General features: G+C 34.3%; 1 protein-coding gene across 1 annotated transcript in view; it reads left to right on the top strand.

Moving 5' to 3' along the window:
* The first annotated feature begins 8,014 nt into the window (after positions 1-8,014).
* Positions 8,015-21,058, top strand: part of TTLL7 (tubulin tyrosine ligase like 7) — an 83,267-nt gene continuing 70,223 nt past the window's right edge. Inside the window, exons 1-7 of the mRNA XM_003921374.4 lie at positions 8,015-8,167; positions 8,379-8,510; positions 10,051-10,172; positions 11,012-11,079; positions 12,421-12,579; positions 16,657-16,873; positions 20,775-20,939. Of these exons, the coding sequence (XP_003921423.2) occupies positions 8,143-8,167; positions 8,379-8,510; positions 10,051-10,172; positions 11,012-11,079; positions 12,421-12,579; positions 16,657-16,873; positions 20,775-20,939 (888 nt within the window). The 5' untranslated portion in view covers positions 8,015-8,142. The remainder of the gene's footprint in view (positions 8,168-8,378; positions 8,511-10,050; positions 10,173-11,011; positions 11,080-12,420; positions 12,580-16,656; positions 16,874-20,774; positions 20,940-21,058) is intronic.

Here is a 21,058-nt window from a genome sequence, read left to right as displayed (position 1 = left end):
CTGAAATAATCTTGCCCCTCAAATTGGCTCTTCTGTCTGCAAGCCTTCTCTTGATAAATTGTGCCATCTTCTACCCAATTCTTTAAGCCAGTAATCTGCAAGTCATCCAGGATTACTTTTTCCTTATCAGTCACCAAGTCCTGCTGCTATTCTGCAATAGCAGTGTTCTTTCTCCTTATGTCTGTTGCTTTTATCTGTGATCAAGCTCTTATCATCTCTCTCTTGGACTTTTGTAATATCCTCCTAAGACTCTGTCTCCACTCGTGCCCCACAGTAACTGCCAGTGTAATCTATCAAAAATAAATCTGGATTATATTACTTCTCTTAGAGTCCTTCAGTGACTCCACATTGCTTATGTGTCAGGATCAGACCTCACTTTCAGCAGTATGATTTATATCACAATACTTACAAAAGGACACATAATGATTCAAGCAAAAATATTATGGTTATTTCATTTCTACCTCTTATTTCAAATGCCTAAACCATGATAATTGTGTATTTATTCTTTATATTAAGAATTGCATTCTTTGTATAAGAACACAGGTGCTCACTCTCTGTAGAACTGCCTATTGCATCTTCCTTCCTCTCAAGAGGCATCAGACTTAGTGTTTATCATTCCTATGTACTTTTTTACATGCTTATTTCATATGTATTAATTTATAAGAAATATATATTTTTGCATAAGTTTAAACTGTATGTAAATGATGTACTGTATATATTCATCAGCTGTTTTGAATCTTCATTGTGTGATTCAACATGTATCAGTGATGTATAGTATTTTCATCGTTACGAGTATATTGCGGTATCTTTACTCCCTTGCTGATGTTGATTTGCATTCCTCTTTTCCCTTCCCTCTACACTTTTCTGACTATCCATATATAGAGGGTGTATTGTTAATCTTTGTGGTTGTTGTTAATCTTCATAAGTTTAAAGATACTTAGTAGATTGCTTTTATATAAAATGAGTGTGTTGGTTAGTGAGCATTGGTAGCTGGTTTGGGGTCGAATGAGGGGTGTAAACTGTCTTTCTAGATGAGCAAACTTCATCTCACTTACCAGGGCTGTCGGCAGCAGCGTGTGAGATCTTTCGTAGCAAATTTCTTCTTTTCTACATGCTCTCCAAAGCAGCTTATGAAAAAAGTGAGAGTCCTGCTGAATAAATGCTTTCTCCTTCAGTCATTACTTGGCCGGGTGATTTCTAAGTCACCCACGTTGCTCTGCTTTAAAAGACCAATGAAAGGGAATAGATTCCAGCAGCGGTGGTCTCCCACTTTCTGGCCACTTTCCTGGATCTTCCCTGACCACCAAGCTGTTGGCCTTATAGTGTAGTGCTTCTCAAAGCTTTAGCCTGCATCAGATTCACTTGGAGGACTTGTAAGTTGATGGTTCTCACCTCTAGATTTCTGATTCAGAAGTTCTGGGGTTGGGCCTGAGAATATGCATTTCTAAGAAGTTTGCAGATAATACTGATGCTCAAGTTCAGCATTTCCCAGCCTATTTTGTTTTTCAACTCATGGAACCCTTTAGGCATCAATATACAGTTTCACAATCACCTACATGAATTTTTTAATCGTGTTATAATTTCCTGATCTTTACATGTTTTAGAGTAGGGCATTGAGTTAAAAATTTGTGTCAGCATAATATTAAACATTGCGGTCATCCAGAGCCTTGGTACTCAAAGTGTGGTCTATGGACCAGCATACCTAGGAGCTTGTCAGAAATGGAGACTCTCAGGCTCTACCATAGACCTAATGAGACAGAATCTGAACTTTAACAGTAGTCCCAGGTGTGCACATTACAGTTTAAGAAGTGCTAGTCTAGAACTGACGTTAAATCCAATTTGAGTATTATTCAAAACAAATAAGCATTTTAATTTCTGATGTTTAAAAAGTGACATGTTTCATTAAATTTTATTCTCTTTCATGTAAGAAAAAGCATGATTTTTTTTTGATGATAAAATAATATATTAAGTTTGATTTGGGAACCAAGTGCTGAAATTTAATGAAATTGACTATAATACAAAAATGGACAAAATTTCATTCATGACCTGATATTTTGAAATACTACTTTTTGCACATAAAAATCAACTGCCCTATTTTTATAATTTTTAAAAAATAATAGATTTCTGACTGCTAATTTTAATGGCCTCTCTGCAAATAATGTTATGTGTGTGGAGAGTATTTTCGCCTTAAAGTAAAAGCTTACTTGTATACATTTTTTGTTACATTTGTCAGTTTTCTATTACATTTGTTAGATATTTATACTTAGAAGAAATATCTTTCCTCAGATAATTACAATTTAGGGATCTGGAGAATATTATCTTGAGGATTATTTGCAAAATTGTTATTTTAAAATTTTCTTGTAACTTGTTTTTCCATATCATTATTCATTATATCTCTTTTCTTTAAACAATTAGCTATGAGGATAGTAATAATCTATCTTTTACAGTTTTTTTTTTTTTTTTTTGGTGACAAAGTGTCACTGTCACCTAGGCTGCAGTGCAGTGGCACAATCTTGGCTCACTGTAACCTCCACTTCTGGGTTCAAGCAATTCTTTTGCCTCAGCCTCACAAGTAGCTTGGACTACAGGCATATACCACCACACCTGGCTGATTTTTTATTTTTAGTAGAGACGAGGTTTCACCATGTTGGCCAGGCTGGTCTTGAACTCCTGACCTTAGGTGATCCACCTGCCTCAGCCTCCCAAAGTGCTGAGATTACAGGCATGAACCACCACATCCAGCTTCTTTAACCATTTTGAAGGTCAGAGTTTTATATGTAAAAACCTCAAAACGTTGTCTGGCTCATAGGATGTTTTACCTAAGTGATATCAACCCCAGGATAGAGTTTAATTTTCTACCGTGTGAAGCCAGGGGTAGACTGGACTCAGTGTCTTAGTTTGCTCAGGCTGCTATAGTAAAATATCATAGACTAGGTGGCTTAAACAACACATATTTATTTCTCACAGTTCTAGAGGCTGAGAAGTCTAAGATAAAGGTACAGGACAATTAGGTTCCTGGTAAGGGCTATCTTCCTGGCTTTCAGAGGACTGCCTTCTCACTGCCTTGGGCCCCAGGTTTTAAAGTAGATCCAATCAAACAAAATCAAGCATCTTTATGAAATCTTCAATATGTTATATTTAAAGGCTGAATTTTGAAGGCAGCACAAAAGTGGGAAGGAATATGGGCTTCCTTCCCATACTCCTTTTAATAGAAGAGATAAACCACTTCATCCTATTAGATGTGTGACCTTGTGTAAGTTTCTTAACATTGGAACCTGCATTTCCCCATATATAAAATTGAAATAAAAGGTACTGGGCATTTGTGGGTGGACTAAATAAGTTATGTAGAAGTCGGTAAATAATGTTATGTAGAAGTAGGTACTGGTTTATACTGGTTCTTTTCTCCTTCCTCTTGTCACCACAAAACAGCTCTTATTATATTTTTATTTAATACTATTTTTCATATTTTTAACAATCCTATTTTTTGATCCTCTTGACTTTTTATTTGATTGTTTTTAGCCATCTTTGGGTGAGCTAAAAATTGATGTACAGAGGTTCATATATTTACTGGGGTGTGGATTTTGGGGTTGCTGGAGAAGGTCTGAGTTTCCTCTGTGTTTCTTTCTTTTACATGAAAGAGTTTTGTCTTTACCTTTTGCCGTGAAAAGTAACAGCAGTGTTATCTTAATTGGTTGCCATTTTAGACATTAAAGCTGGAAAGAATAAATCATTGACTTTTGCAGCCTAATAATTTATATCTGTTGAGTGGAAAAGTAAAGGATAGGAATTTGATTTGACTCCTTGTTCAGTGCTTTTTCTACCATATTATACTTTCATTTAAATGAAAGAAAAATATTTTCTCCTAAATGGAAAACAAAGTTTGATGATTTGGTTATCAACATAATAATGTTGATAACAAAATTTTATCACATGTATTTAACTTTTTTGAATAGGTAATACATACCCAGAGTACTGAAGGTGTATATACAAGTAAGTTTCCCTTATCCCTACCCATAGCCACAGCAGGCCACAGCTGCTCAGTGCATGTGTTCCATATATTCCTCTGTTGGTTTGCTCAAGTGGCAGTGTAATATGTAAACTTCTATGTACTTTGCTTTCTCCTCTTAAAAATGTGGGCTAGGCATGGTGGCTCATGCCTGTAATCCCAGCTCTTTGGGAGGCTGAGAGGAAAGGATAACTTGAGCCCAGGAGTTCAAGACCAGCCTGGTAAACATAGTGAGACTTCATCTCTGTAATAATAATAATAATAATAATAATAATAATAATAATAATGCTAAAAGCCAGTTGTGGTGGTATAAAGCTGTAGTCCCAGCAGGAGGATTATGGACCCCAAGAGTTCAAGATGATAATGAACTATGATTGTCTCTAAAAAATTAAAACTAAAAAATAATATAAATAAGTAAAAAATGCATACTTTTTTTTTTTAGACAGAATCTTGCTCTGCTGCCCAGGCTATAGTGCAGTGGCATGAACACAGCTTACTGCAGCCTTGACCTCTCTAGCTCAAGCTGTTTGTTCCTTCTTAGCCACCTAGGTATGTGGGACTATAGGTAGGCACCACCATGCCTGGCTAAGTTTTTAATGTTTGTAGAGATGTTGCCCAGGCTGGACTCGAACTCCTGGCCTCAAGTGATCCCTTGCCTCAGCCTCCCAAAGTATTGGGATTTTTTATAGGCATGAGCCATGGTGCCTGGCCAGTTAACTGATTTATTAACTCACCTTCTTAGCCTGTGCGTGCTGCTTTAACAAAATGCCACAAATTGAACAACTTATAAATAATAGAAGTTTATTTCTCAAATTTCTGAAGGCTGGGAAGTCCAGATCAAGGTGCTGGCAGGTTCATTGTCATTGAGGGCTGCTGTTTCTGCTTCTAAGATGGTGCTTTGTTGCGGCACCTTCTGGAAGAGATGGATGCTATGTTCTCACATGACGGAAGGGATGGAAAGGTTGAATGCTGTGTGAAGCCTTGATTATAAAGTCCGTCTCATTCATGAGGAAGAAGCCCTCAGGATCCAATCACCTTCTAAAGGTCCTAAGTCATCATACTATTTCATTGGGGACTATGTTTCAACATGAATTTTGGAGGGACGCAAATATTCAAACCATAGCGCTCATTAGCAAGTGCTTATTGAACACTATGGTCAGGCACTATTCTAGGACTTGGGAATGGAGGAGTGAACAAAATAGGGGAAAAACCATCTTCTTGGCAGGTGATTATGATAGGGGTACAAATAAGGTCTCAGACCAGAAGAGGGAGAAATGACTGCTTCAGATATAATCAGAGAAAGCTTTCTGGAAAAAGGGGTATTTTATGTGGATTTTAAGTGTGGTAGAAGCTCAACAGAAGAATAGGGACAAAGGGTACTCTAGCACAAATACACTGGAATTATTTTGGTTTTGTGTCTATTTTGTGTATCTATTGGTGCTTGGCATTTTGTGTCTATTTTGTGTATCTATTGGTGCTTGGCATTCCTAGAAAGGAAAACAGGATTTTTGTAGATAATTTTTACCCATTTGGCTTTTTAAAAAAAGGTATGAGTTTTCCTTTACTTTTTCTCTTATAATTTCACGTGCTGTTGTATTTAGCTGTTATTTGTTTCAATGTCATTGTGTGCCTACATTAGAGGTTCTCAACCTTGGCTGCCCTGGAATCACGGGCAGAGTTTTAAAAATGCTGATAGTTGGGCCCCACTTGGTTCTAGGGTATGGCCTGGGCAGCAGGATTTTCAAAAGTCCTCATTCAGGTAATTCTGCTTTGCAGGTGAGGTTGAGAAGCCATTGGCTTAAAGTATTTCAGAGGTAACTGAAGCATGTTTTCTGCTTTTGGAAAGCAGGTAACTATGGTTTCAGCTGAGTGGTGGGATAAATCTGTCATCTCAAATCTCTTGCTTAGAATAAAGCTAATTAGAATTGCCATGGTAGAATGAAGTCCTTGAGTTAAAGCAGTTTGACTAAAGCATACATGGAATTAAGTAAAGTGCACATACGGATAGTATAATTTTAAGAACTTTATATTCCCATATGCCTTGGGGAAGGGATGAAAGTTCTTGTTTTCAACTTGGTACAAATCAGTCATTTGGCTTATTATTTAAGTCAAAAGTTAACAAATTTGTTTTTAGAACCTAGTATAGTTAGGCAAACATTGTTTTCAAAGTCTTGTTGACTTTGTCACCTACTTTTAATGGAATAAGCATTCTGTTACTTTAAAGGGGATCTTTGTTTACTCCAGTAACAAGATGTTGGACAAAAAACTTGTAAACTCAAATAGTTACCTCCCTGAGGTTTCAGAGAGCCTCCAGAAAGAAACTCAATTAAATGCTATACTACTCCTTTTTTCTTTTCTGAGAAGTGATCTAGTATGTTTCCAGCTTGACATTGAGAGTTGAGATCAGTTTAGAGATGTTTTACCATGAATATACTATTGAAAGTGTTGCGAATTCCCGGAATGTGGCCATATCCTGCGGTATGTACTGCCATAGGGCTGCAAACTTCTCGTATGTCTATATATTATGTTAGCATGGGGTCTGAAAATAGTGGATCTTAATGGATAGAATAGTTAGAATTGAGTTTAGAGTCCAAGTTTTCTATTTCTAAGCGGTGTTACCTTGATTTATTTGACATATCTATCCTTGGTTTCTATATCTGAAAAATGGGCAGAAATGATACCTAAATTCAAAGTTTGCTAATGAGATAAAATATTTTAAATGCTTAATAGAATGCCTACCTACAGTTAGTCTGTAATAAATAACAGTTCCCTAGTTTCAATATTGAATTATACTAGAGAATCATTTTAGTGCAAATGATACCTGAGAACAAATAAATCCCTAAATTTTAATTAATAATGAAACATTATTAATAATGAATATTGGGGTCACATTTTAGATAACTGAATGTTTGGATGTTTCTGAATTTCTCATGAACTTGAAAACCTGATTAAGTTGTTGATATTATGCCTTTGCTTATCATAATAGGTTTTATAATTTTTCATTGTGTTTATAGACATTTTACAAGAACTGAAAGACTTACAATATGAAGGAGAAATGAGAAAGTTGATAGTACAGACTGATCAATATAGTATAATTAGGGCATAAATGCCTGTGTTCATATATTTACAATGAAAATATAAGCAAAATGTACTATAGGCCATGTTGAGATGTAGCCAGATCAAATTAGTTCATTCATTATTGCATTCCTCTGTGTGCCCAATGAAATCATCATAATAATGACCCCACCCATTTTCTGTCCTTCAAAACTGTTCTCATTTTTTAAGGCACAGTTCAAGATGTGGTTTACTTTATTAAGTCATCCCACCTACTCCCTTATAAGGGAATCATTTCTCTGCATTCTGTCAACATGTGACCTCTACTCTGCCTGGCACTTTTCACTGTCTCATATTAAAAGCAGTATTTCAGGCATTGGGTTGAAGGTTGTATGAGTTTCTAAATAAGGGACTCTGGTATTGACATTAGAAGGATCTTCATTTTAATCTCTGTGTTGAAATTTTCATTGTAAAGATACACAATATAATTTGTCCTTTCTAAGTTCAACTTAACTTATCTGTAAGATGGGGATAAAAGCTTCTACTTCTACCTTACTGATTTGTTGAAAGATTAAATGTTATAATATAAATGCCTAAGATAGTAAGTGTTCAATAAATGGTAGTGAATATTGTTATTGCTGTTATTGTTTGTGTATATTATTTATTGCATATAAGTATGACATATGACTTAATAAAACTTCTTTACCTACACTATGCATTATTTTAGGATAGGAAACCATCACTTGGCATTTTGGATAAGGTTTAATAAACTAATTAACAATTATTTGTTTATGGAACATATTCACTTTCACTTTACTTGATTTTTAAGAAGAATAGTCTTTACATATATGAAAAAAATTTCAAAAAAGTTGTTTTCTAAATGACCTTGTTTTAAAATCACTGCAGGTACTGTGTTATCCCATAAATTTGGTATCCTGAAATCTGAGGATTCTACCTAGATGATATGATAGGAACTTTCAGTGATTTGGGGCCATATCCTACTTAGACTAATGTGGAATTTCCAGATTTCCTGAGAGTTTGGTACAGCAGCACATACTGCTTGCTAATCAGCACAGGCAATAATGCCGTCTCTGCCTCAAGAAGGAGGTAAGGAAATTGACTTAACTATGTTAAAAAATACGCTAATTTTTTAAAGTATTAAAAATTAATTAGGGGCTTTTAAAGTACCAGGATTTATAATTTCACCTTGTGTGTGTGTGGGTGGGGGGCAGGGGGTGGGGGGCATGGTGTTTGTGTTCTCTGGTACATATTTTTGTTATTTCAGTGCCATCTGATTATTTTACGTTTTTTTAAAAAGTTATTCAGGGACCCACTCCCCTGGATTTGAATACAGAATTACCTTATCAAAGCACAATGAAAAGGAAAGTCAGAAAGAAGAAAAAGAAGGGAACTATTACAGCAAATGTTGCTGGGACAAAGTTTGAAATTGGTAGGTTTCCTTAGAATCAATTATGGGATTCTCATAATTGCTGGAAAAACTGATTTGGTGTTAAAAGCAATGTAGAAATCAAGAGAGATAACTATCTTTTATGTAATGGATTTTTAAATGCCTTCTATAAAATTTGTAATATGTTAGAAGGATTCATGCGGTAGAGGATAATATCCTTACAAATATTTCAACTGATTTCTAAAATTTCAGTTTAAACACAAATATGATTAAACAGCTTAGCTGAAAAAAGGGACTTGGCATTCTATTTTTCTTTGAAGTTTAATTTTGTCAGCTCTCCCAGGTTTGAATTTCATAATAAAATAGGTTTATATATGACTGACCTGACAAATTTGAATTTATGAATGTAAGGAAAAAATGTATCTTTTCCAATATTGAAATATAACCTGAATGTTCCCAGCCTCATGGGTTTGTACATACATGAATGTCCATATTTAAATAACACATTGCATTACTTCCAAACGTAACTGCCAGGAGTTCCATTTATCTCACCAAGGTCTTCCCAAGTATCTTTGAGATGCTGCAGGCAGTGTCTTTTACATACTCAGGAACAGGTGTGCTCCTGACATGCCCTTCTGAATTTGTCATTGTTTTCTGTTTGTGAGCCAGTTAAGGAAGTCTTCTAGTCTGTGTTGCCATTGCTCTTGCTCTCTACATGAGCTCTAGGTGGCACAGCAGCTGCTGACTCCTCAGGATGCCAAAGCTGCATGGTAGTCTATGACAGATGAGAGAGAATGTCCCTTTCCCCAACTCTTGTGATTGTGCACTGTCACCTGGGACCAAACCACTCTGTTAAGACTTAGGATTCTGTTGGAAGCCAAAAATTATCTTAAGTGTTCTGCTTATCTTTATTTCACACTTGAAATTCAATGGAAGAAAAATGCCAATATATTAATTGTAAGATCTAGATCAGAGAGAAACACATGAATAGTTTGTACTAAAAAGGAAGCCTTCCTCTGAGCATAAACGTTTCCAGTAGGATTAGAGGATTGGGAGCAGTGAAGGACCAAATCCAAATCTCTCCTGTGAATTTTGCTTTATTATTTCATGTTCTAAGTAAACACAGGTGAGTTGATTTTAAGTACTAAAAATAATTCGAACTAGGGAGGTGGAAAGTATGGGATAGGTCTGATGATTGGGATATTTTTACCTTTGTTTTTTTGTACCTAGCCCAAGGTCACAAAAAAGTACATTTTCCTCAGTAGAGGTATTGTTTCAGCTGTGTATGTTTTCCATGTACCATAAATAATCACTAAACCCTTTGGCAGTTTTGTGTATCTGTTAAATCTGAGAAGATTGAAAGGAAGGATTTTGGATGCAACAGAAAAACAGTTCTCAGTTACTACGGAGTATAATTTGGCCCTAGATAAAACTGTTGCAACTAAAAATAAGGTTATGCTGTAACTAATAGATATTTTCCAAATGAAATACTGTGAACTAAAATTTATCTAGAAAAATGTTTCTGCATTGAATATATTTAGACGTATTTTAATTTTGCTTTAACTTAATGGTTTACTTGCAGTTCGTTTAGTAATAGATGAAATGGGATTTATGAAAACTCCAGATGAGGATGAAACAAGTAATCTTATATGGTGTGATTCTGCTGTTCAGCAGGAGAAAATTTCAGAGCTGCAAAATTACCAGGTAGGAAACTAATCATGACCAATTATTCATATGAGGAAAGTGTTATAGATTCCACCATAATTTTTTTAGATAGGTCCTTAATCTGTTGCTATCTTAAATTCCAGTTCTAACTCACCTGAATAGCCTGTTTAGTTGCTATCCATTTGTATTGCCTCTTTGCATGAAGCCTGAATCTTTTTCAAACTTAACTGTTAACCTCTTTCTATCTTTAGGGAAGAATCAATAGAGGAAACCTCTTCCTAAGATGGTGCTTTACATTGCACTTAAAGATGTAGAATAGATTGCATAGGGAGACCAGGATGCAGAAATACCTTGTGATGTCAGCTATATGTAATCTGGCTTCATTTATTTTTAGAACATAGTACAAACTTATATTCGGAAGAAAATAGATATCAAACTAAAAAGCCAAATATGAGGAATTTTAGAAAATTGACAGTTTGTATAGACCTTCATTTATTAGTTTAGAAGGTAATATAAAATTGATAGTAGTGAACAAATAAGTCATTTTTACCAGTACGTATTTCTGTGAATACAGGGAATCTAGAATAACAAAAGTAATTGCGATATTGAATTACCACTGTTCAAATTAGAAAATTATAACTTTTATTTTCTATGTGAATACTCTTTTGAGATTACTTTAAAATTTTGCAGTTTTATTTTCTTATTATCATACTTTAATTCTACAAATCCACTGTAGGTCATTTAATACTAAACCTTTTAGATTAATAATTGGAAGTTTATTAAAATATAAAACTCAAAGGATGGATATAATTTATTATCATATACATGAATATAATTAATTCACTAAGAATATTAATATTTACCTTTTTATTTTCCAGAGGATCAACCATTTTCCAGGAATGGGGGAGATCTGTAGGAAGGATTTCTTAGCAAGAAATATGACCAAGTAATCTTTATTTTCTTGTAATGGAGAAGACGTGTTCAAAATTTATATTGTAAATACTGTAGTGCTATCTTTCACAAGGTTACATTGATTTGAAATGATGTTTAGATGAGAGTGATAGAATTTTAGAGCTATAAAGGTCTTAGAAGGTCTCTGGTTCTAGTCTTCCACTTTGCAGAGGAGGTAAATGAGGGTCAGAGAAATGAATATCTTGCACAAATTCAAGCAAATTGTTAATAGCAGAGGTGGATCAGAATCAGTCTCCAGAATCTCAGGCCTCTTTACTGCAACTTTCTGCCTCTTTAGTAAGAGTTTTTCATTTAAATATAAGAGGTTATCTGTATTTGTCATTTAAGAGATACTTGTTTATTTTCAGTTAAATTTTACAGGAACTAATTTGTTGCATTATATGCCACGTGTGTGTGTGTGTGTGTGTGTGTGTGTGTGTGTGTGTGTGTTTGTGTGTGTGTGTTCATACTGGTTATTGAGCATTTAATATGCCCCAGGGATTGAGCTAAGTACATGTATGAACACACTCAAAGACACATGTATATGTGCTCACCGAGGAATATACATGCACAGATATTTATGTGTGCAATCAATATTTAGAGTAACAATCTACTTTCATGGGAAAGCTGTTAATAAGTACTTTATGCAATTTATATTCCTGTTGGCTAGGGTTTTTTGCCTTTTTTTCGTTTAAGAAAGTTGAGTGATAAACAGAGACAATTTTTTTTAAAAGAGGACTCTCTATTCACAGAGATTTAGTAAACTTTCTGACTCTAAAACATGGTAGTATAAAAGGTAACCGAAAACTCTTCCCTACGTGTGACCGAGAGACTCAAAATCATTTGTGAAGAAGCAATGTCAATGGCACTGGCCTGAGCAATTACCTACTCCCCACCCCTATCCCTGAGGCAGAGTTAATGACTCCTTCTACATGTTACCTTGCTTTACATGCCTTTAGTGTACCTATCACACTGTTTAATATTAATAGCCTATCTATACAATCCTTGGGGGCAGAGATAATACTAATTTATTTTACTATCCCCAATGCCTAGCACATAGGGCGTATTCTAAAAACAGTTTGATGTGCTAATATGTAAATTAGTACATATTAGGGCAAGTTTTTTTTTTTTTTTTACTGATGTATCCATGGTCCAGAATAGTGTCTAACACTTAGTAGGTGCCCAATAGACATTTGTTGAATGACTGAATCAATGAGGAAGTAAATGAAGGAGTGGAGAAAATTTAAATATTTGTGGCAAATATCAGTATCCCAGAGAAAGAAAATATGTACAAGTTTGAATAGAAATTATTTTTCTTTTTATATCTGATTTACAGAATGATCAAATCTCGGCCTCTGGATTATACATTTGTTCCTCGAACATGGATCTTCCCTGCTGAATATACTCAATTCCAAAATTATGTGAAAGAATTGAAGAAAAAACGGAAGCAGAAAACTTTTATAGTGAAACCAGCTAACGGTGCAATGGGTCATGGGTAGGATTGCTTTTATTTGGATTATATAAAAATAAAAAATAATTGGAGGTGGGGAGAATAAATGTGCATGATTACTCATGGTTGAGTACCAATATGAAAAAATAGTGAAAGAGGTTTTTAGCTATTGCATTTTTGGAACCAAATATTTATTGATCTCTATTCTTTTAAACTTCCACAAGCTTCAGTAATTCCATTTAAAAATTAAATCAACAGGTTGTGAGGCTTTTATAGGGGATAACAAAATATAAGGGGAAAAAGGTATTTTCTGTTTTTTTTCCAAAGCATAAAACTCACATAATTTTAATAGGCTTGGAGAGTGAAATCAGTTGCTACAGTAGAGCTAAAACTACCTTGGAGAAATAAATGAAAATGGAGTTATTATTTTCATAACTAGAAACCTTGAAGCAAAATATGTCTCTTCTTTGCCTTATAAATACATTTTTTCTTTATGTAGCCATGGTAATTGGATTAAAAATGAGATAGAACACATTTTAAACTGAGGTTCCAAGAGCTAGACATGTTAACTGAGAATAGAATGTGCAACTAATAATCTTACTTCCTTTTGCTTACTTAATGTTAGTTTTCTGCAATGTACTTTTTCAAAGAAAATGTGGCTAAGGCTGCTTTTAATAAATACCATTGAGTCATTTTAATTTTTTAATTTAAAATGCTATAGGAAAAAAGATACTTGGAAATATAGCTACCAGGTAGATTATTGTTCAAAAATTTTTCTTTTAACTTTTAAATCATAACTTCATAATCTAATTGTACTTTATTTACAAATGTGGTTTGGTAGTTTTAAACTAATGAATAGTATTAATGGGAATTTTGTATCAATTGCTTAATGTTGAGTTGGCTCTATGTTAGTATTAAAGGAATGTTTCTGGTGGTGAATAATTGATTTTCACATTTTTCTCAATTTTAATGTGAAAAATTTAATACTAAAATGTCTATATTTATATATTTATACTTAATATTAAAACATAAATAAAAAATCTTTCAATTTATTTTCATGGCAATATAAAAAAGTAGCTGGAAAAGCAGATAACTGAAAGGGCATTATGTGTTTCCAGGGTTTATCTCATGTAATGCAGCAGGACCTAGGTAAAGAGCACCTCTCTCATCTGTTTAATTATATCTATTTCCTTGCTAATCTTCTGTCTAGTTATTTTGTATGTTATTGAAAGTAGAGTATTGAAGAATCCAACTGTTACTGAAGTGTTTCTCCCTTCAATTCTACAGTTGTTTGCTTCATGTATTTTGGAGCTCTGTTATTAGGCACATAAATGTTTCTAATTGTTATAAATTCTTGAGGCATTGACTTTTTTTTAATCATTTTTTATCAAGTTTTCTGATTCTTTTTATGCCTTGTCAGGTATACATAATGTGATTCTTTGTCTCTTGTAACAATTTTGCCACTCCAGGTTACTGTTTTATTGCAATATCTTTTTCATCCTTTTATTTTCAATCTGTTTGAGTCTTTGCTTCTAAAGGGAGTCTCTTGTAGACAGCATATTCGTAGACCATGTTTTTAAAAAAATTCATTCTGCCTGGCTCTACCTTTTATTGAAGAGTTAATCTATTTACATTTAATGTAATTACTGAAAAGGAAATACTTGGCTATTTTGCCACTTGATTTATGTATGTCTGGTAGCTTTTGTTCCTCAATTCCTCTATACTGTCCTCTTTTATGTTAAATAGGTACTTCCTTCTGTACTATTTAAATTCCCTTGTCATTTTTACTATATATTGTTGTGTTTTTTAAAAAAAGGCTGCACTGGAATTACCATTATTATCTTCATTTATAACAATCCAGTTTATATTAATGCCAACTTAGTTTCAATAGTGTATAAAAACTGTTTCTACATAGATTTACTCCCTTTATGTTGTTATTGTCATAAATTATATCTCTGCACCTTCTGTGACCATAGGCATAGATTTAAAACTATTGTTTTATGCAGTTAGCTTTAAAATCAGTAGGAAAAATGAAGAGTTAAAAATCAAAACTACACAGAGTCTTTTTTTTTTTTTTGATGGCATTTTGCTCTGTTGCCCAGGCTGGAGTGCAGTGGTGCCATCTTGGCTCACTGCAGCCTCTGCCTTCTGGGTTCAAGTGGTTCTCCTGCCTCAGCCTCTCTAATAGCTAGGATTACAGGAATATGCCACTATGCCTGGCTAATTTTTGTAGTTTTAGTAGAAACAGGGTTTCGCTATGTTGTCCAGGCTGGTCTCGAATTCCTGACCTCTGGTGATCCACCCACCCTGGCCTCCCAAAGTGCTGGGATTACAGGTGTGAGCCACTGCACCTGGCTGAGACTTTTATGTTTACCTGGGCAGTAACCTTTCTGGTATTCTTTGACAGTTTGATTATAATGTATCTTGATATTGATCTCTTTGAGTTTATCCTACTTGGAGGTAATTGAGCTTCTTGAATGTATTGATTAATGTTTTTACCAAATTAGGATGTTTTCTGCCAGTATTTCTTCAAATATTCTTTTGGTTTTCTTTTCTCTGTCTTCTCTCCTTCTGAGACTCCTGTTATGTGTGTTGCTGTACTTGATGGTGTTTCACAGTTTTTGTAGGCTCTGTTCATTTTTCTTCTTTTTTCTTTCTGTTCCTCAGACTAGATGATGTCAATTGGCTTATCCTCAAGTTTTCTGATTCTTTTTATGCCTTGTCAGGTATACTATTTATCTCCTTTGGTGACTTTATTTTAGCTCAGTTATTGTATTTCTCAACTCCAAAATTGGTTTGCTTCCTTTATTTTTCCCTAAATTTCTATCACTACTGATATTCCCTATTTAGTGAGACACTGTTCTCATAGTTTCTTTCAGTTCTTTGTACTGAAATGATGTTGGGCTTACTGGATAATCAACTATTTAAAATTTGTTGAAAGAGCTAATGGAAAGCCAATGTCTGGGCTTTCTCAGCAACAGTTTCTATTAATTGATAGTTTCCCTGTATATGGGCCATACATTTTTTTTCTTTGCATACCTCATAATATTTTGTTGAAAACAACATTTTGAGTATTATAGCAATTCTAGAAATCAGACTCTCCTCCTCTACACATTTTTTTGTTGCATCTCATTGTAGTAGTTTTTTACTTGGTTTAGTGACCTTTCTAAAGTGATTTTTTAAAAGTCTGTTGCTGGGCATGGCCACTGAAGTTCCTGTTCTGTTAGCTCAGTGGTCAGCTAATAATTGGACAGAGATTTCTTTAAACAGAACAAAGCAAAACACAAAAAAACTCTAAATCTTTGTAGATGGCTGAGTGTGTGATTGCTGGGACATGCCTTCAACAGGCAAACAAATAATTTACAATGCTACCTTAGCCTTAACTTCCTGCTTGTGCAGAGTCTGATGGTTAGCCAGAGGGGACAGCTTAGGGCCTTCTCAGGTCTTTCTTGAGCATGCTTCTAACCTTGGGCATGCAACTGGTTGTCTAGATTCTCAGGAATATGTCAGAGCTTTTCAGAGTTCAAAGATTCTCATTCCTCAGCCTTTCTTCCCAGTCTTTTTAGTCTATTGTCTGCCCAACTGTTGCCCCCTAGACAGCCTAGACAATAGTGACTAATACATTTGCCTTTAAATGTTTCCAACAATTGTTTCTGAAAGTAGCTGCCTCAGCACTGGTCAAGTTCCAAGTTAGGCAAGGTAAAAGCAAGCCCTTCGAGGTCCTCCAGGAAGCCACCAGACAGGTCAAAACAGCCAACTGTAAGAATAATCCATTCTAACCACTCCAGGATCTGTAATGTATTAAAAATGAGGCTGTTCAAGGCCACTGCTGAGCTGGGGGTGGATGATGGGACTAGATTAAGTTAAAATGTTACAAAGCTCTTTGACACAGATCCAGCTGTTTTTTTCTTAGCTAAGTATTCTGTTTGCTGCAAGCCTTTGCTTAGTTTCTGGGGTTATGAAAAGTTGATTCTTATTATTTCTTTTGCTCTTCATTGCTTTTGTGGAGGGACAGATTTTGGAGTCCTTTACTCCACTATTTTCCTCTTGAGTATATCCATAATTTAAAAAAAATCTTGCTCTATATTAGATCATTCTTTTAATTTTTTTCTTTAAACACAGGATTTCTTTGATAAGAAACGGTGACAAACTTCCATCTCAGGATCATTTGATTGTTCAAGAGTACATTGAAAAGCCTTTCTTAATGGAAGGTTACAAGTTTGACTTACGAATTTATATTCTGGTTACATCATGTGATCCACTAAAAATATTTCTCTACCATGATGGACTTGTGCGAATGGGTACAGAGAAGTACATTCCACCTAATGAGTCCAATTTGGTAAGTGATGCTAGGCAGAACTTATGTTTTCATTCATTTGTTCAATATATAATTTTTAAAGCATCCATTAGGCTTACAGATTGTATAAATGAAAGTTTGTCCTCTCAGGTTTTTCAGGTGTAGAATTGTGTGCATAAATAAGATTGCTTTTAACTTACAGACAGCGTTGTGAAAATTAAAAAATAAAGGTATTTGCTAATTGGAGGCTAATTGGAAAAAAAGTACTGTCTCTGGATGCTGTGAGCACAAGGCTGGATTTCAAAGCACACATCTGTGTGGAGTGGCCCTGTGTAGAAATGACTATATTATAAATAATACTAATATGCAATTGAGAAGTACAGATAAAGTGTTTTGGAGCTGTGTTAGGGCAGTTTGTGTTCAGCTTCTCATGAAGGAGGTGGCATTTGAGCAGGCTTTGTATAACATGTAGGGTGTGAACATGCTGATTGTGGGAGAAAGTATATGAAACATAAAAAGCAAAAGTTATCAGAAAGTAGGTATTAATTTATGTTGCAATGAAAGAGAAGTAAGGCTGTCAATTTACATTGACCAAATGTGAAGTTGAGATGAATTAGCAGTTTCAGTGTACATTTTAAAGCCTATTAAATGGAGCTCTTTGTAGATATTTGTCCATTAAGGTTTTTTTTTGTGCAGCCACAACATATTTATGAAAGTGATAGCTATAATTTATCATGAAAAGCATAACTGTAATTTGTAGTTTATGAAAGTTAAATTATAATTTGTTATGCATACTTAAACTTTAGTTAACCTCTAAACTTATTTTTGTATGTAACTAACTAGAGTTAAAATTACAATTAATTATTCCTTCCCAATTTGTCAAAGACCTGGTTATTGTTCTCCCCTAATGTTATGTACACAATTAATTCCATCAAAGTGTGGTCATTTTTCAACATTAAATAATGGCTGATCGTAAATGGTACTATGTTCAATAAATTGAAAAACGTTGTAAACCTGGCCAAGGAAGAATAAGGAAACTGTCAAACTTTTCATAGGAAAAGAAGTTAAAAGAAAGAGACATAACCTATGTGACAAACCTGCGTGTTCTGCACATGTACCCCACAACTTAAAGTATAATAATGATAATAATAATAAAGTAAAAAAAAAAAAGAAAGTAATATTATTAAAGGTTATAAGGTTTGGATATAGCCAATCACCAAGTAATGCTTGAAACTCCACTACATTCTGGGCACTGTGCTGGTTTTCGAAAAACAATGACCAGACAGAAACACTGCTTGACCTTACAGAAGCAACAGTCTAATGGGGAGGCAGAAAATAAAATAAGAAATTATAGTATCTGGTGGTAAGTGCGATGGTCTAAGAAACTGAGGGCGCTATGGCAGTGCATAGCAGGGGCACATAGCAGTTGGAGATAAAGTTTAGAGAGGGAATGTTTTATAAATTAAAATCTGAATAATGAAGAGTTAGCCAGGTTCAGGCACAGGGTAGGGCTGGATGGAGCACCAGGCAAAAGAATGGCTCAGAGGTAAGACAGAGTATGGCATGTGTGGAGAAAGCAGACAAGGTCAGTATAGCTGAAGTATAGACTAAGAAGGAGGGCCTGGCTGTTCAGAGATGAGGATGGTGAGTGCTAGAAGCTAGATCTTCTAAGGCTTTGTAGGCCTTGTCTAGGATTTTAGAATTTAACTTAAGATGGAAGGATTGAAAGGTTTTACACAAATGAAAGAAGGAATGGTCCCTGGTCTGGAATGTGAGAGGTGGGTGGAGATGGATGGGAATGATTAGAGTAAGAGAGACAAGAAGTTACATATATTTTGAATAATATGTGACGTTGTATTCTAGTCTGACCACATATGGAAGGAAAAAGGACTTGAACTGAAATAGTAGCAGTGGGTCTGGACCAAGAATAAGAGCATAGATTTGAGATATATTTCAGATAACACAGATAACACAGATAACATTGATATAGTATGGTCACAGTGTATGTAAAGTGAGACCAAAGTTATGTTAAAAATAAGTTTAGAAAAAAAGACTAGAGAAATTAAACCAAAGTGCTCATTTGTTATTTCTGGACAGCAGCTTGCTACAGATTTTTTCCTTCTTCTTATTTCAAATTTTTCAAATAGTGAGCATTTATTTTATATTCAGCTGTATTATTTCTATAAGAATTAAATGTTAATAAATGACATATAAGGAGATTATAAGACAGAATTTCAAACATTGAAATATAATAAATTTTCATTTTTTTGTTACTGGTATAGTGGTTGGCCAATCCTTGAAAAACTTTGTGTACACCAATATATTATATCAAGCCTACATGCTGAAAAACAGGATGGGCTATGGTTATATTATTTTCACTCCTTGCAGATTGCTATATGGTTCATAGCTGCTTTTGCTTCTGTTTCTTGCAAATGACTAACTGGCAGTGAACTGCTTAGATGTCTATTTTTGTCAAGGTAAATGTGAAGTTGTGGAATTTCCAATCCATTTACAAATACACTATTTAAGAAAAATGCAAAGTTCCCTTACTTAATTTTTCATTAGAACAGCTAGTGTTATTAGTATTATTAATTTTAATAAATTCTTGCCAAATAAAGACTTTCTGACAAAATTATTTTCCAAACTTCTTCTTTAAAAGTTAAAGAAAATTTATATTTTGGAAACTAGGAAATGCTACAGCTTGATTAATTTTATATTTCTTTAAGCACTTAGAATTAGGCAAGCATAAGATCTATCCTGTTTCTTTAAAGTATCATTTAATTTAAAGCTTTTCCTGTTTTGTAAGGATAGAGACTGTTATTTATTTTGTTGTTTTTGCATCCACAGTGCCCAGCAGACATTGCTGTAGATAGTAGGTGTTCCTTAAACATTGTTTAATGAATGAAAAAAATAAATTTTTATTTAGTGGTAGGCACATGGATTAATAAACAACATGTACCTCAAATGATCATTTCTGCCTTCTTGTTTCAAAGATTTCAACACCATAAACTTAAGGAATTGCAGTGAAAATAAAATATGATGTGAATATAGTTGGTTATTAACAAATCAAAATAATAATCATGTGAATGAAGTATATTTTAATTGTGATACAACATTGCTATCTAAAGTAATCTTTAGGATCATGATGAGGATAGGAATTAAAGAGATTTTATGAATGCTTCTGCTAGCTTAATAAAAAGACATTAGATGCATATTAATTGACAATTATGAGGAGTTTTAAACTTTGGATTTTTTTTCAAGTTTGCTTAAGGAAAATAGTATCAACAAATGTAAGATTATAAAGAGATGAAAATGTAGGGTTCCAGTATGGAGCACAATACCATACTGGACATCTGCATAGTATTATTTGGTGCATTCTGTCTGCTGACTCCAAGTGCACTCTGTCTGCTTCCAAGCTAAAGGGGCCTCCCAGTCAGTATGGGTGTGCCGAGGTTGTGTTTGGTGGTTCTGCCTCTTGACTTATGTTACCTGCGTTTTTATTTTTATGTTTCTTTGAAAGGACATAGAATGCTGTCTCAGAAAAGTCCTTTCCCAAAACAGATTTGACTGAAAACGATGAGAGCAGAAAACATTAAAAACAGACAAATTAACAACAACAAACAGATCATTTTTCTTGCTTAGCAATAAGTAGCTTCAGATTTTAATTACTCTCTATAGTTTTATTAATTTGATACTTTTTAATGGTAAATATATTTTTAATAATATTGCAAAGTAACCTTGTAGATGGTTACATTCTCAATACTTTTAAGAGAAATGTGCCATTCCATTTAATTGGGATATTATTTAAATAATCATGAGATTGTTATCTCTATAGTTTAAACTTTAAAACTTTCTTTAGTCTTTGAGTGTGTTTTTTTCCTCTGAAACCTTGCAGTTCTAGGACGCCATAGGTGGTAACAACTTTTGTTATTACTTGTTACAGACCCAGTTATACATGCATCTGACAAACTACTCTGTGAACAAGCATAATGAGCGTTTTGAACGGGATGAGACTGAGAACAAAGGCAGCAAACGTTCCATCAAATGGTTTACAGAATTCCTGCAAGCAAATCAACATGATGTTGCTAAGTTTTGGAGTGATATTTCAGTAAGATTATGCCATTCCACAATTATAACTGTCTTTCCTCAGCAGTAATCTGAAGCACCATCAGGCCATGAAAGTTCATTAAGTATTGATTGAACTTGGTTTTCTCTAATTGAGAAGAC

This window comes from Saimiri boliviensis, chromosome 11 (genome assembly GCF_048565385.1).
Source record: "Saimiri boliviensis isolate mSaiBol1 chromosome 11, mSaiBol1.pri, whole genome shotgun sequence".
Classification (NCBI taxonomy): Eukaryota; Metazoa; Chordata; class Mammalia; order Primates; family Cebidae; genus Saimiri; species Saimiri boliviensis.
Note: the sequence above shows the minus strand (reverse complement) of the source record. Positions and strands in the feature narration are given on the sequence as shown.